General features: G+C 34.1%; 1 protein-coding gene and 1 pseudogene across 1 annotated transcript; both read left to right on the top strand.

Moving 5' to 3' along the window:
* The first annotated feature begins 2,797 nt into the window (after window positions 1-2,797).
* Window positions 2,798-8,729, top strand: LOC120120072 (annotated as a pseudogene).
* A 2,624-nt stretch (window positions 8,730-11,353) lies between these two features.
* On the top strand, window positions 11,354-14,543 carry LOC120119899 (endoglucanase 24-like). The gene is given in 6 exon segments (XM_039139692.1): window positions 11,354-11,655; window positions 11,658-12,022; window positions 12,818-13,117; window positions 13,342-13,503; window positions 13,773-14,245; window positions 14,247-14,543. Coding segments are annotated over 6 exon segments (1,467 nt in total). The 5' UTR covers window positions 11,354-11,621; the 3' UTR covers window positions 14,380-14,543.
* The last annotated feature ends 441 nt before the right edge of the window (window positions 14,544-14,984 follow it).

Raw genomic sequence — 14,984 nt, 5'->3', positions numbered from 1 at the left:
AAATATTTTGACTTTTTAAAATATTAATAATTTTTGAGGTTTTTTAAATAATATTTTTCTTATAATAACACTATTTTAACGTTTGTTACGATCAATGCAGCTAAATAATAATACTAAAAACGTTAGCCACCTAAACTGATAAAAACAATTTGGCACATGAGAAAAATGTATAGTTTGGATACTTATTTTTATATTAAGTTTATTTTATACAATATTCTTTTCCACATTCAGTGTTGCGGAAGATGTATTTTAGAATTTAAATAAAGATTAAATAATAAAATAACGGTTGTTATATAATGATAATAATATTGTTCGCAATTAGTATTGTAAAAAATAGTAATATGAAATAGAATTACATTAATAACAACATATCGCGACCATAATTCATTGAGTAACAACCAATTGCAACAATAGTGAGTTATTATTTTTGTTATTATTCTATGAAGATAAAATTTAAAAGTAAAATAATTCTTTCAATAAAAAATAAAATAAGATAAAAGAAATATATTTTAGATCGGAATATTCATAATAATTGTAATAATATTTATTATGTCCACGAGTGTAGTAAGCATAATTCTATAAGAAAAATAGTTATAATCGCAGTTTAAATCATTGATCATATCTTAATTTAATTTAAAGAATCCAAATTTCTAAATGTAAACTTGATAATCATTTCTCTTGAATCAGTAAACTTTGAGTTTTATAATCTCTACTCCTAATTGTGAAATTTTCAATGGAGACGAGATTTGATATTAATTATGAGATCGATTGATTAATTAAAAATCATTAAAAAGGGACTAAATTGAATTTTAAGAAAATTGGTAGAAACTTAAATAAAATTAAAAACTTTTAACATAATCGTGATTCGATATTCAATGAAGTTCTCTTAATCCTGGAACTTGAATAGATGTTATAACCTTCTTAAAATATTCTTCACATAATATTATTCATATGTTTAAAAACTTTAAAATTATTTTCAAACATTTAAAGATATATTAATCCTCAAAAGTATTCGATATATATATATTTCTAAGTTTTAAAAGCTTTTAAAATATGTTGTAAAATATTATAGTAAAATGACTTGAGGTGATTATATAGTTTTTTTGTTGCATACATTAGTTTCTGGTAAAGTTAACGAGGGATTCTTTGATTTTCATGGTCCGAATTTTTCTTTAGTCTTTGGTATATTTGGTATTTATAGAAGGAATTGGCACAGTTAGTTTAACAATGGAATATTGATTTGTAGTGGTGGTAGTGGCACACAAGGTGGAACTTATGATGCTTTGTTTCGTGTTATAGGACTGGGAATTATGGTAGCATGGAGGTCTTAACTTTGGGAAAGCATAATGTCTGAATTGCTGGAAATAGAGAAGCTCATAGTGATGGTAAATATGAATGCTGGAGTATGGTGTATTGGTGTTGCCCTTAGTTTGACTTGATTGGTAGCCGTGGGATCTATAAATTTAAGAATGAAGTCCAAAATTTTAATTTTCTTTTTTTAAAAATAATGGGTATGCAAATTTTTTTCCCTTAATACATTAAGCTAAATTTAACCATTTTTCCAAAATAATGGGGACGCACTTGGCCAATATGGGAGCTTAGTTCATCCACCCCTGATTGGTAGTTATGCTAATGCTTGATTTTTACTGTGGTGTGAATATGTGATTATATAGGGTTGTCTAGCAATGGGATTGTTTGCAAAGATGCAAAAGTTGGATGCATAGTTTTAAGATGGTGTAAAGTGCTTATAGTAAGTTATTGATTTGATGAATGTAAAATTGTTTGTTTCATTTGTTTTGAGGTCAAGGTGGTGTGGGTTTGAACTGATTTTTATTTTTTGGAAATTATTTATTCATGCATTTAAACATTTGCTTGTAGATTGACATGGACACTATAGAAGTCAGCAACCTGAATAGACAGTTTTTGTTTCGTTAAAAGTCATAAAAAGGGGCTGCACAAGTCATAGAAAGGGGTTGCACCGAAAGTGCAAATTAATGCACATAAATTGTTAATTTTCGGTGCAGTTATATTTGAAAGTGAGAAGGGTAAATTTTGCAATTAGTCACTAGACTTTAGGGTATTTATAAGATTAGTTCTTAAGCTTCAACTATAAATACCCTAACTCATTTAACTTCAAAATCATCCCAAATCATTTTCTTTCTCCCATTACTAAAGAGTTTAGAGAGTTTTCGTGTGAGTTATGAGTGTTTTGTAAACACCTATAAATTTTCTCTCTTTGGTAAAAGATCTGCAGCAGTCCGGAGACGTAGGCATAATTCGCTGAACTCCATTATCAATTTCGGATAATATTTTTCCGCTTGTATTTCACATTCTCACTAATCCGGTTATAGGGAAATTACTCGTTTATTTTCCAACAACTAGTATCAGAGATTTTGGTTGTGAATTTTGTCAATTTTTTTGCGAGGTTACTATTCATATGAATAGTGAATTTTGTGAATAGTAAAATTTGGTCGGTGATACAAATTTGTCGACGGAGGTGTTCTAATACACGATGGTTCGCAAGAATTTGTCAGAAACGATTCAAAGAAGCCAGATTCGAGTGGGAGCGATGGCTTTGAGAAAAGAAGTTGATGAGCTCAAGAGGGAGCTGCTCATATGCAAGGGAACAATAAGTGAATTGGATGCGCTCAACATCTTCTTTGAAGGACTTAGACCAGGGGCGATGCTCGGGGGAGAGCAAAGTGATGCTTAGAGACTTTCAGAGGCCATAGCTGTAGCTGGAAAGCTGACTGAGCTTGCAGGTGACAAGCCAAGTAGCGATGTGTCGTCCAAGCCCATGCCAAGAGACAGTGGCAACAATGGTGGAGACCAAGAAAAGGTGCAGCATGGAGATGATAGAGAAAGCTCTTCGAATGGACAAGGAGAGTCATCGCCTGATCGTAGCCAAGGAATGCCATCGGGAAAGAATGACAAGGCTAAGTCCGGGTGAAGAAGAAATGAGCAAGGAAAAGCTTAAGTGATACTTCTGTGATGGTCCTCATTTGATTAGAGGATGTCCCGTGAAGCGTCGCCTACAACTATCATGAAGATGAGGGGAAGGAGAAGTAGCAGAAATTGGCGCGGTTACAAGTGTTAAAGCTACCAATCCAGGAAAAAGACTTGGTCTGATTGAAGGGGATCAATGTGGCCAAGCAAGGATCGAGACGAGGCAAGGATGTTGATGTTGAAGTAGCCGAACCCAAAAGAAAACGTGAAGAGACTGCAGTTGTCAAAGTAGTCGAGCACAAGAAAGGACCCAATGCGATAACAAGAGATAAAGCTGTCAAGCCGAGGTGCAAAGTGAGCAAGTCTGCTCACAGTATGCCAGGATGGAGGCGTGGTCCAAGTTGAGGCGTCTCATGCATAAATGGACACTTAAGAATATGTGAGTCGATTCATAAAACTCATGCTCAAAGTCCCAAGTTTGACTGAAGAATATGGATTCTTCACCTTCATGTTCGGATTGAAGCCATGGGAAAAGAGAGTGTTCGAGCGAAGAGAAGTCAATGAGTTATCTAAAGCCTTGACAACCGCTGAGTCTATCAAAGAATTTGGAGTAAAGAAAAACAAGACTTCCAAAACAAAGCCGAAAGCCGAGGGTAGTGGCAAGCGAATCCATGATGAAGGCAAGTCAAAAGATGATGAATGTTGTTCCTCGAGTGGCAGAGAAAGTCCACTCAATGATGAACCAGATGGTGAGTATGGGGAAGATGTGTGCAGTCTTGGCACAAGTTCGAGTGTCAAAGATGCTAAGCCGAGGGTAAGAGTCAAGCAAACGAGGGGGCGCTGACTTAAGGTGCCAGAAGTGTTGCCAAATTACCCAAGGGGAGCCGAGTCATCCAAGATGATGGATGAGCCCAAGATCGAGTTGTCCAGAGAAGAGGACGACCCCAGGATCGAATAGGCGTTGAGAGTTGGCTCAATAAGGTTCATTTCTGCCAAGGCAAGTATAAGCCAAGTGCAAGAAGAGTTGTCTGTGTCCAAGGAGTTTGTCGAGCATGTTCGTGTAGAGAACATGGCTTCAGAAACCATCTTAAGAGAAGGGTCGAAGTAGGGGCTTGCTGAGGATGTTCAAGTGAGGAACAATCCTTCAAAGACTAGTAGACAAGAGTCGAAGGAAGCCAAGACATTGAGGGACAAGGCAACCACGGAGAAACTGCCCGATAATAAGTGGGTTTACAGGGCGGTGACTACAGACAAACTGAAGTTGTGTTCAGCTTCAGTTGGCATGCAAGAATAACAAAACTAGAATATTGCTACATTGATCGAGGTGTGAAGACATATTAAAATCAATCTTCAAGTGAGAGATTGTTAAAAGTCATAAAAAGAGGCTGGACAAGTCATAGAAAGGGCTGAAAGTGCAAATTAATGCACATAAATTGTCAATTTTCGGTGCAGTTATATTTGAAAGTGAGAAGGGTAAATTTTGTAATTAGTCACTAGAATTTAGGGTATTTATAAGATTAGTTCTTAAGCTTCAACTATAAATACCATAACCCATTTAGCTTTAAAATCATCTCAAATCATTTTTTTTCTCCCATTACTAAAGAGTTTAGAGAGTTTTCTTGTGAGTTGTGAGTGTTTTGTAAACACCTATAAATTTTCTCTCTTTGGTAAAAGATCTGCAGCAGTCCGGAGATGTAGGCATAATTGGCTGAACTCCGTTATCAATTTCGGGTATTATTTTTCCGCTTTTATTTCACATTCTCACTAATCTGATTATAGGGAAATTACTCGTTTATTTCCCAACACGACAATCCCATGTTGGGTAGTCCAAAGCCAAGGCAAGTACATTCACAAGCATTTTCCTGTTTGCTTGCAGGGTTAGTTATATAAGTTGATGATTTGTATTTCATCATGTTTCTATCAGGTGCTCGAGAGGCAGTCTTGAGATTCAGGCCCAACATAAACATTACACCATATCATGCAAATGTTAAGGAGTCTCGTTTCAATGTTGATTTCTTTAAAGAGTTTAATGTTGTTCTGAATGGGCTGGACAACTTAGATAAAAAGCGCCATATAAACCGTCTTTGCTTGGCGGCTGATGTTCCCTTAGTTGAAAGCGGGACCACAGGGTTCCCGGGACAGGTAATTTAGTTTTTTTTCATGTATATATATAACATTTCTAGGTTACTCATATTTATTTTTCATCAATTTTTTCTTAGTTTGTGCAAGTACAATTCCAGTCAGAGTGTTTTTATTTTTCATGCTATATAACTGATAATCTGAAGTACTGCTATTTTATGCAAATAAAAACTTATTGGTGAAACTCACTTCTAGAGCTAGTGACCTATTTATCCTATATACAAGTAGTAGCATCCTAAGTTTCTGTTTGGACAGAGTTTATTTCTTATTAAGTTCTATTGAGGGCTTTATGAAATATTATATGAAATGAGTCCTATACTAATATTATCTATGCATTTATGCAGCTCTAAAATATGCTTGAAAAGTTGTTTTTATCTTCTTCATTTGGTGTAAAAACATGACTGTTTTCCTTGTATAATTCAAATTTGACAGTGTAAGAAAGTGTACTTAGCAATTTAATTTTACAAAAGACGTCAAAGTGTCTGTTTGCTTGATTATTTCCCTTTCCCTTTATTTGTTTTGTAACATGATCTTATTATTGCTCTAGGTTCTGAAGTCTCACCTATGTTTGGCTACCAAATTTGTTGGTTATTTTACTTGAAAAAAATGAGTATTGTGTTTTCTTTTATTTAGCACTTTCTCACATACACACTATAAGATTATTTTCTGTTCTTATTCCTTGACCTTGTTTCTTTTTCTTTTTACTTGGCTTCAGCATTGCTTTTATGTTATTAATTTGTCTGTGCTTGTGGTGATGAATGACGACCATATCACCGTATTGTATAACTATACTGGTGCAGGTTACTGTACATTTGAAGGGAAAAACAGAGTGCTATGAGTGTCAGCCAAAACCTGCTCCAAAGACTTATCCGGTCTGTACAATTACAAACACTCCCTCAAAGGTAATCATTAATTATTGAGAAATTTTCTTTTGGCTGGGGTTAGGGTGGTAGTTCATTTATTTCTATCAGAGTTAACCAGTAGTCACTACAATTATTATTTACATCTAGTCGTTTCCAAGGAACTTCTATGTCAGAAGTCTTAATCATATTGTTTGAATTGTAGTTTGTTCATTGTATCGTGTGGGCGAAGGACCTGCTTTTTGCAAAGTTGTTTGGGGCAAGAATCAAGAAAACGATTTGAATGTGCACTCTAGTGATGCTACAAACTCATTGGAACAGTCTGAAGATGTATTTGAATGTAGAATAGATGAAGATATTGATCGATATGGAAGAAGAATATATGATCATGTATTTGGTCATAACATAGAAGTGGCTCTGTCTAATGAAGAAACTTGGAAAAACCGTAACAAACCAAGGCCTATATAATAAGGACGTATTGCCTGAGAAACTAACTAAAGAGAATGGAAGCACTGAAAAAGGTAGTGCAACTGATGATGTATCTGCCATGGCATCTCTGGGCTTGAAGAATCCTCAGGATGTATGGAGCCTTGCAGAAAATTCAAGAGTTTTCCACAAGTCATTGAGATTATTTTTCTTGAAGAGAGGAAAGGTCAGTGTTGATTCATTGCTTTTTAAAAAGTTGATTGATCGTTTCATCTGACCAAGATATACTAGTTTATTTAACAATTTGACAGGAAATTGGAAATCTGACTTTTGATAAAGATGATCATTGGCTGTGGAATTTGTTACTGCTGCTGCGAATATTAGGGCCTCTTCTTCTGGGATCCATTTGCATAGTCTTTTTGAAGCAAAAGGAATTGCTGGTAATATTGTGCATGCTGTGGCAACAACATATGCTATCATAGTTGGGTTGATCGTGATTGAAGCAATTAAAGTTTTTAAAAAAGATAGCAACAATTACAGGTTTAGTTTCTTTATTCTCCATTTTTTAGTATTTTAGATATTTAAATACAAAGTAACTAATAACCATGTAGTTCAGTTTCTTCTCAAGTATCAAGCACTAGTTTTTATGTTCATTTTAGTTTGATGTAATCCATATCAGTCATTGTTATTGCTAGGATATAGGAATTATAGTTCTCTTCCCATGCTTCCTTTATGTTTATTTCAGTTTGATGTAATCTATAGCAATCATTGTAATTGCTAGGATTTATTGTTCTCTTCCCATGCTTCATAATGCAAATTGCTTTCTTTTTATGTGGTTCTAATCTGAGTTGGATACCTATGTAGGATGACTTATTGTTTGGAACATCCTTCAAGAAAGTTGCTTCTAATGCCCGTAGAAATGAACCTAACAAGTTTTGCTATGTTTGTTCGGAGGTATATCTAAAATGCATGTCCGAATGGAATTTCTTTTTATATGTTTCAACTCACACAACTCACACTTGCTCACGTTTAATACCTTGTAAACAGACACAGCTATTGCTTGAAGTTAAGACACGTCGCACTAAGTTGAGGGATGTTGTTGAAAAGATTGTTAAAGCCAAACTTGGCTTGAATTTCCCACTAATTATGCTAGGGGCAAGTATTCTTTATGAAGTTGGTGAAGATCTTGAAGAGGATATGGTGGCAATTTATGCTGCAAACCTTGGGAAAGTAAAATCTTCTCCCTTTTCTTGCTTTTAAAGAAAAACATCCTCTAATATGATATTTTCCCTTTTTGCATTAATTATTCTTGGATTCAAGTCTGGGAGCCACAGGAGTTATTCTTTTACACTTTAGCACATCAGATAATGTGATAATTGTGAATTTTTTCGCTTAACAGGCCTTATCTGAGCTGCCTTCTCCAGTTAAGTGGGACTATGCTTACTGTAGAAGAACTACAACAAGAGTTCAAATGCAGTATCAATATCAAGCATAGGTTGTGTCTAGTTTCTAACCGTCATGTAAATATTAAAAATCCTTTTTATTATTTCTGTAGAGGCTCTTTAAGAATATGATGAATGTTGGACTGGTTTCGTCAAATTAATTTATCATTTTTTCTTGTGGTCCTTTTTTGGTAACTTGTGCATAACTGTTACATCTTTGCTCCTGCCATTTGTGTCATACGGTCAAAACGTGAAAAATGTTTGGCACGTTCATTTAGCTAAACTGAAATGTGTTTCAGTCTAACTATTTGATTAGCTAGACGTCTAAGTATAAATTATTATGAGTTTTTGATATAGACTTCCTTTATTTTCCTAATTTTATTTTCTGTAGCTGCAGAATGGCTGGCTTGCGGCTGATGTTTGTATTCTCTCTTTGCATTAATTTTTTCCTGAGTTTGGGGCATTTATCCTCGAATATGAAGACCGATTTAAAAAATTTACTCATGCTCACAGCGAGGAATTTGATGAGGAGAAGGACCTGATGGAATGCTTCTCTCTGGATGGGTTGAAGCTCCTGCTGATAAGGACAGTAATAACCCTATTGGAAATGCTGAAAGTACATCCAATGTTGCCAACGAGGGATTCTGGAGGGTGAGAAGGATGTTGAAATCAGGAAACCTCTGAGCTGACTGAAAATGTTACTGGAAAAGAAAACCGTCTGAGGTTTCCCAAGCACCATTCCCGATCTTCTGATGAAAGCAGAAATCACAATCAAGTCGAAAAGCTTGATGTTGAAGATGAGGATCTTATAATATCTGATGATTGGGAATCTCTCACCATGAAGAAAAGGTGTAATAGGTTTTTTAAAATTCTAGTACTTTTCAAAGAAAATGACTCTATTTTTCCCTTCTCTTAATATATCAATTAAATTTAACAATTTCTTTCAAAAATGATAAGTATACAATTACACTCTTATAGTGAAGATTCGTTTTATTTTACTTCACTAGACATGAAGTATAGGTTTACAGATGGGTGGAGTAGGATAGAAACAGAAATTAATTCATTATAGGTTATAAAATAAATGCCAATATTCCTCTTAATCTCCATCAGCTCATATATATAAATACATTTAAAAATAATATAATATTGATAGTATTATGTTTATGTATGAATGATTTTTGAAAATTTTACATTATCTTGGATTAAAGATATTATGATATATTTGAGATGTTTCATTGTTTGTAATTCGGTTTATAAAGATTTTAATTTAATCTTTTAAAATTCATGTTAAAATTATATTTTAATTTACTAATTAAAGAGTTGTGATGGTTTACTATTTCTTTTAAATTGTAACAATTGGAATAGGCACAAATAGGAAGTTCAAAAAGCAGATATATCATATTTTCTTCATAAAAATAGTTTGTATTTATTAACTGATATCAATAATATATTTGCGAAGTAGATCGCAAGAAATTAAGAGATAGTCTCGAGACTCACATAAATACCCCATGATGTTTAATCTTATAGATCACGAAGTTAGAATAATTTTAAATTTTATACTTGTAATTGATCACAATATAAGAATAAAATGAATTTTTTTTAGCGAGAATGAGTGTAGGATGATCCCTCTACTGCATGACTCGTTCAATTAACATCTTTAATCTTACCCTAAATTTTAACATTAACTTCATTTATATTCAATTTAAAAATGTAAATATCAAATTTCATTTATTATATAAAATAAGAGCAAAATATATTAAAAATAAATAGTTAAGATTTATATAATGAATACAAATTAAATATAAATTGTTTATTAAATATAGTAATAATAAACTCAACGCACGGACTACTTTTGTTTTGCATACTTGTTTGGCTCTCACAACAATTCATTTGTGGTATATTTCAAATGTTCATAGTCCAACCTATTATGTATGCAAAAATGACCCATTCATCATCAGGTCCTTAACTTCAAATGGAGCTTGACAAAAACGACGCGTAATCACTCTAATCAACTCATTAGGTTGCTGGTAACCGACATTGGTTTTTATGTGCTGTCCTATCGGCATGGACGTCAAGATAGCTCTTCAAGTTGCGAATGGATGTGGCCAAGGATGAACATCACTTCTTCGCTTTGTTGCCAAGTCATTCAGAAATGAAAATACCAGCACATCTAAGGTTTCAGGATCTCCGTTTAATTATCAAGAGCTCCTGTTATTGTTGGTGAAGCTGTTGTCGTTGTTGAAACTCCTCTTGTAAACTTTTTAGTAGTTTCTTTTAGTTATGAGAACCTCTAAGTTTTGATTTTAAGCATGTTGCTCCTTTAGGTAGAAAGGTGTTGCTCAAAAGACATATGCACGATTCTTGTGTAGGACGAATTTATAAAATTTAAAAATGATAATAGATTATAATAGAAAATACAAAAATTTTAAATTATAAAAAATTATAAATTTTAGAGGTACAGCTGTCTGGCCAAATCCTTCCGTCTATCCGGATGCTACTCTGTTTAGAGTACTCTGTGTAGAGTAAATATTATAGTATAGGAGGGGGATGTACTGCAGCTGACGTGAGTATGATATTGGTTGTAAAGATCGTAATAATTACCCTGAGATTGTGACTATGTTGTAAAGATCGTAATAATTACCCTAAGATTAATTCTCATCTAAAATTCGACATATTGTACAAAAACTCAACTACTTCAAACAAAACTCACATATCCACAACGAATGGCCATCCATCAAGATGATTATGAAGAAGAGCCACCATTGATTGCTTGGTTGTTTTCATAGCGCACTGTTTACTCTTTTGTAAGCAGCTTTTGCTCCCTCAGAAAAAAAAAATGGAAGGATTCTATGAATGAAAAAGACAAAACCGAAATATCATGATCAGAGTTTTAAATAACGGTCTGTTATCGTAATAGCTTTTGCAAAATAATAATAGTGTTATCTTTCGATATACTTGCAGTAGCGCCCTCTATGGATGCAATCGCGGTAAACGCTACCGAGACCGCATTTTAATCCCTGAATAGAACGTTAATTGAGATATAACAAAAATTACATTTTAATGAGTGTTTTAGCTTCCAACATTTCAAATTCTTAGTTGACTAAGTCAATGCATATGTCCGATATGATATTTTTATATGTGTTCAATTATTAATGTAACATATGTTATGTTATAATTTTTTATAATGTGATACACATTACATTATCACTTTTGAGTGACATAAAATATGTTACGTTGACAATTGAATATATAAAAATATCACATCAACTAATTATTTATCTAATAAAGTATATTTTAACTAAAATTTAAAACATTAAAATTTAAATATTTTAAAATAAAGAACAAAATGATAATTTGTACAAATATTATCAATAATTTTTATCAATATATCCATTATTATTTTACTAATAAAACTATAGCGACTCCCACTTTGCCACGTTGCAATAGTCTTAAGAGTCTCCAAACAAGGCGTTAAAATTGTCCCATTTAAAGAATAAACCGTCGAGTATTGCAAACATCCTTCAAGCTGAGAGTAGAAGAAATACCAAAATCCTTGTCCCAGTTTCACCTTCTTCTTTTATTGCAATTTCCAAAAGAGCCATTCGTTGATTCTCTTTTCGGCCATTTAAGTTTACAATAAAATTGGTGAAGTCCTCACGTTCTGTGAAAGGCATGTGAAGTTCACTGACAAAACCCCCAAAAATCAGTGTCGGCGTTTCTTTACCTTTTCCCCCTCACTCTCCCTCGTGAATCGTTCCCTACTAATACTAACATTTCCCACTAAAAGGGAAGAACAAGAGCCAAAGCCATGAGACCTTCGTCTCTTCTCATTATTATCTTCTTTCTCTCCCTTTGGTTCAATCCAGTTACCTTAACTACTCCGACGCATTGTCGAAATCGATTCTCTTTTTCGAGGGGCAACGGTCGGGGTTTTTGCCGGAAAACCAACGTGTAGGATGGAGGGGTAATTCGGGACTGAGTGATGGGTGGATGTACAACACGGACTTGACCGGCGGATACTACGACGCCGGTGACAACGTTAAGTTCGGGTTTCCGATGGCGTTTACCACGACGATGCTGGCGTGGTGTGTGATCGAGTTCGGAGATTTAATGCCGTCGAATGAGCTGGGAAATGCGCTTGTGGCGATTCGTTGGGCCACTGATTATTTACTCAAAACCGTGTCTCAGCCTAACAGGATTTTCGTCCAGGTATTAACTGCTACTAAATTTATTGTCTACTTTTCTTTCCTTTTTCACTGCTATTTCATTACTAGTGAGTAGTGACGGTGGTTGCCTCCCAGATGGACAGGGTGTAAGGCGTTGGGATGGGATTGTATTCTTAAAATTACAAAATTGATATTTTTTTTATAATTTTTTAATGATGTAATTTTTGTATTTGTTTAAATTTCTGATTTAATTTAGTAAATTTATACCCTAATATAAATTATACATTCTACCCTTATTATTGGAAATTTAAATAACAGTTTACTATTAAAACAATGACTTTTATATAATCATAAAGATAAAAATATCGTTTGAAATTGTCATTACACACAAACATCCATAATGACCGCCGTTATCATAATCGTGATAAACGTAATAAAAAATATGACAACAACGTTAATTTAAATCCTTATTTGCTGTCCGCTTTGATTTCCGTGGGAGAGGGGAACTTGGACCTTTTTGGCGTTTTCGGTTGAACTAATGCAAGCCAAATTTCCCACTTGGTAACTAAAATTAAAGAAATTAGAGCTTCTTGTTTATTATTTGATGCTTTGGGGTGATCATGTAAAGCTGGAATAGGAAAAAAGACAAAAGTTAAAGTGGGAGAGCAGATAATGTCTTTTTCTTTAATCAATATTTTATTGCTTTTCAAGACATTGAATTGCATGGGTCAAGCTGTTGGTCCCCATCTATGTTCCGTTTGTATGGATAATGATTATGTAATGTCTCTTGCAATTGGTTCATTTTCAAACAAGGTTAATTTTATGTAACTGTGTATAGGTTGGGGATCCAAACATAGACCATAGCTGTTGGGAAAGACCGGAGGATATGGACACCGCCAGGACCGTTTACGCCGTGGATGCACCGAACCCTGCTTCGGATGTGGCTGGTGAGACGGCGGCCGCTCTTGCGGCTTCATCCATGGCGTTTAGATCAGTAGACCCGGGATATGCGGATACGTTGTTACGGAATGCTGTTCAGGCTTTCCATTTTGCCGACAATTTCAGAGGTGCTTATAGTGACAATTCTAACATTAGGGATGGCGCCTGCCCTTTTTACTGTGACTTTAGCGGATATCAAGTAAGTTAAAAACAAATGATTTATATATATATATATAATCTAGAGTATTTATAAAGTAATATTTATTTAAAATAATTATTTATTAATAATACATACATGACCTATATAATTATTTAAACTTGTATTTTTTTAAATAATTATTTTTTATTATTTAGATCATTCAATAAATTTATAAATAAATATATTTAAATAGGTTTGATGGGTTTCATTATTAATTGGGTCAGGATGAATTGCTGTGGGGAGCAGCATGGTTAAGAAAGGCTTCCCAAGACAACTCATACCTTAGTTACTTGGAAAACAATGGCAAAACCCTGGGTGCTGGTGACAATATTAATGAATTCGGTTGGGACAACAAGCATGCTGGACTAAACGTTCTAGTCTCCAAGGTGATGTCTCGTTACATTTCTTTCCCTTTTCCTCATTATACTTGGGGTGGATCGAGAAGAGTGTTGGAGTACGATCATATCTTTAAAAAATTTAAATCCTCATATTGTCTAAATTTTCTATATATTTTTTGTTGATGAAATTCAGCATTCCCTAATTCTTTGATAAAATATTTTAAGTTTGTATTCCTGATATAAAATCATGTATTTGTCCCTGATTGCATTGAATTAGTTGTTGTTTTGGCATTCACTTTGGGTTTCCCTGTTTTCAGGAAGTGCTAGAGGGAAACATGTACACTCTTGAGTCATATAAAGCCTCAGCCGATAGCTTCATGTGCACATTAATCCCTGATTCGTCTTCATCCCATATCGAGTACACCCCTGGTGGCCTCATCTACAAGCCGGGAGGCAGCAACTTACAACACGCAACCACAATCTCATTCATCCTCCTCGTTTATGCTAAATACCTGGATCGGACCTCCCAAACCGTCAACTGTGGGAATGAATTTGTCTCTCCGGTTACGCTTCGCATGCAGGCAAAGAAGCAGGTTGATTACATTTTAGGTGAAAATCCAATGGGATTATCGTACATGGTAGGTTATAGCAACTATTTCCCGCAACGGATTCATCACCGTAGCTCATCGTTACCGTCGGTAAAAGATCACCCTGAGTTCATTGGCTGCAAGGAAGGTTCTAGTTATTTTAACTCGACGGATCCTAACCCGAATGTTTTGGTTGGGGCTATAGGGAGGGCCTGGAGAAGATGATGTTTATGGAGATGATAGAGGTGATTTTAGGCAATCAGAGCCGACTACTTACATCAATGCACCATTTGTTGGTGTGCTGGCTTATTTTGCAGCCAATCCCAATCCTAGTTAACCACCAAATCCGACTAGATTTTGTACCATATTCCATCATTTTTTAAAGAAAAAAAGATAGAAAATGGTGTCTCCCATCTTGAGTGAGGCAAAAGAGGGAAGAGGCTAAATTGGTTCATGATCTTTGTGTTAAATATTGAATCACATCTCCTTGTGATTCTTTTAGAAAGATAGAGGGTAAATCCAATGCTTAAAGAATTTTAAATTATTATTTTATAAAAGGTTTTTTATATATTAATTTTAAAGTGTATAACTCAATGCACTCAACAATCGTTTCATTTTATCTAGTTTATATTGAATTCATGCTTGTAAGTATGTTTTAATTTGTATACGGTAGATTGATAATATTATTGTATGATGCTTAAGGTAAATGATATATTTGCATGAATAAATAATTCAAGTGATAAAAGAATTGTTGTTATTTTTTGAGGTCATCAAGAATATTAAAAAGTATAAACATTTGATATTATATTGTCATTGTGCTTGCCTAAATGGATATATAAAGTTTTCAAAGAATTTAAAATATAAAAAATATAATTATATTTTTAACTGAAAATATGTTCGATAATAGCAGTAGATTCAATTGTACAAAAAAAAATAGCAGTA

This window comes from Hibiscus syriacus, unplaced genomic scaffold, assembly GCF_006381635.1.
Source record: "Hibiscus syriacus cultivar Baekdansim isolate YM2019G1 unplaced genomic scaffold, ASM638163v2 tig00110332_pilon, whole genome shotgun sequence".
Taxonomy (NCBI): domain Eukaryota; kingdom Viridiplantae; phylum Streptophyta; class Magnoliopsida; order Malvales; family Malvaceae; genus Hibiscus; species Hibiscus syriacus.
Note: the sequence above shows the minus strand (reverse complement) of the source record. Positions and strands in the feature narration are given on the sequence as shown.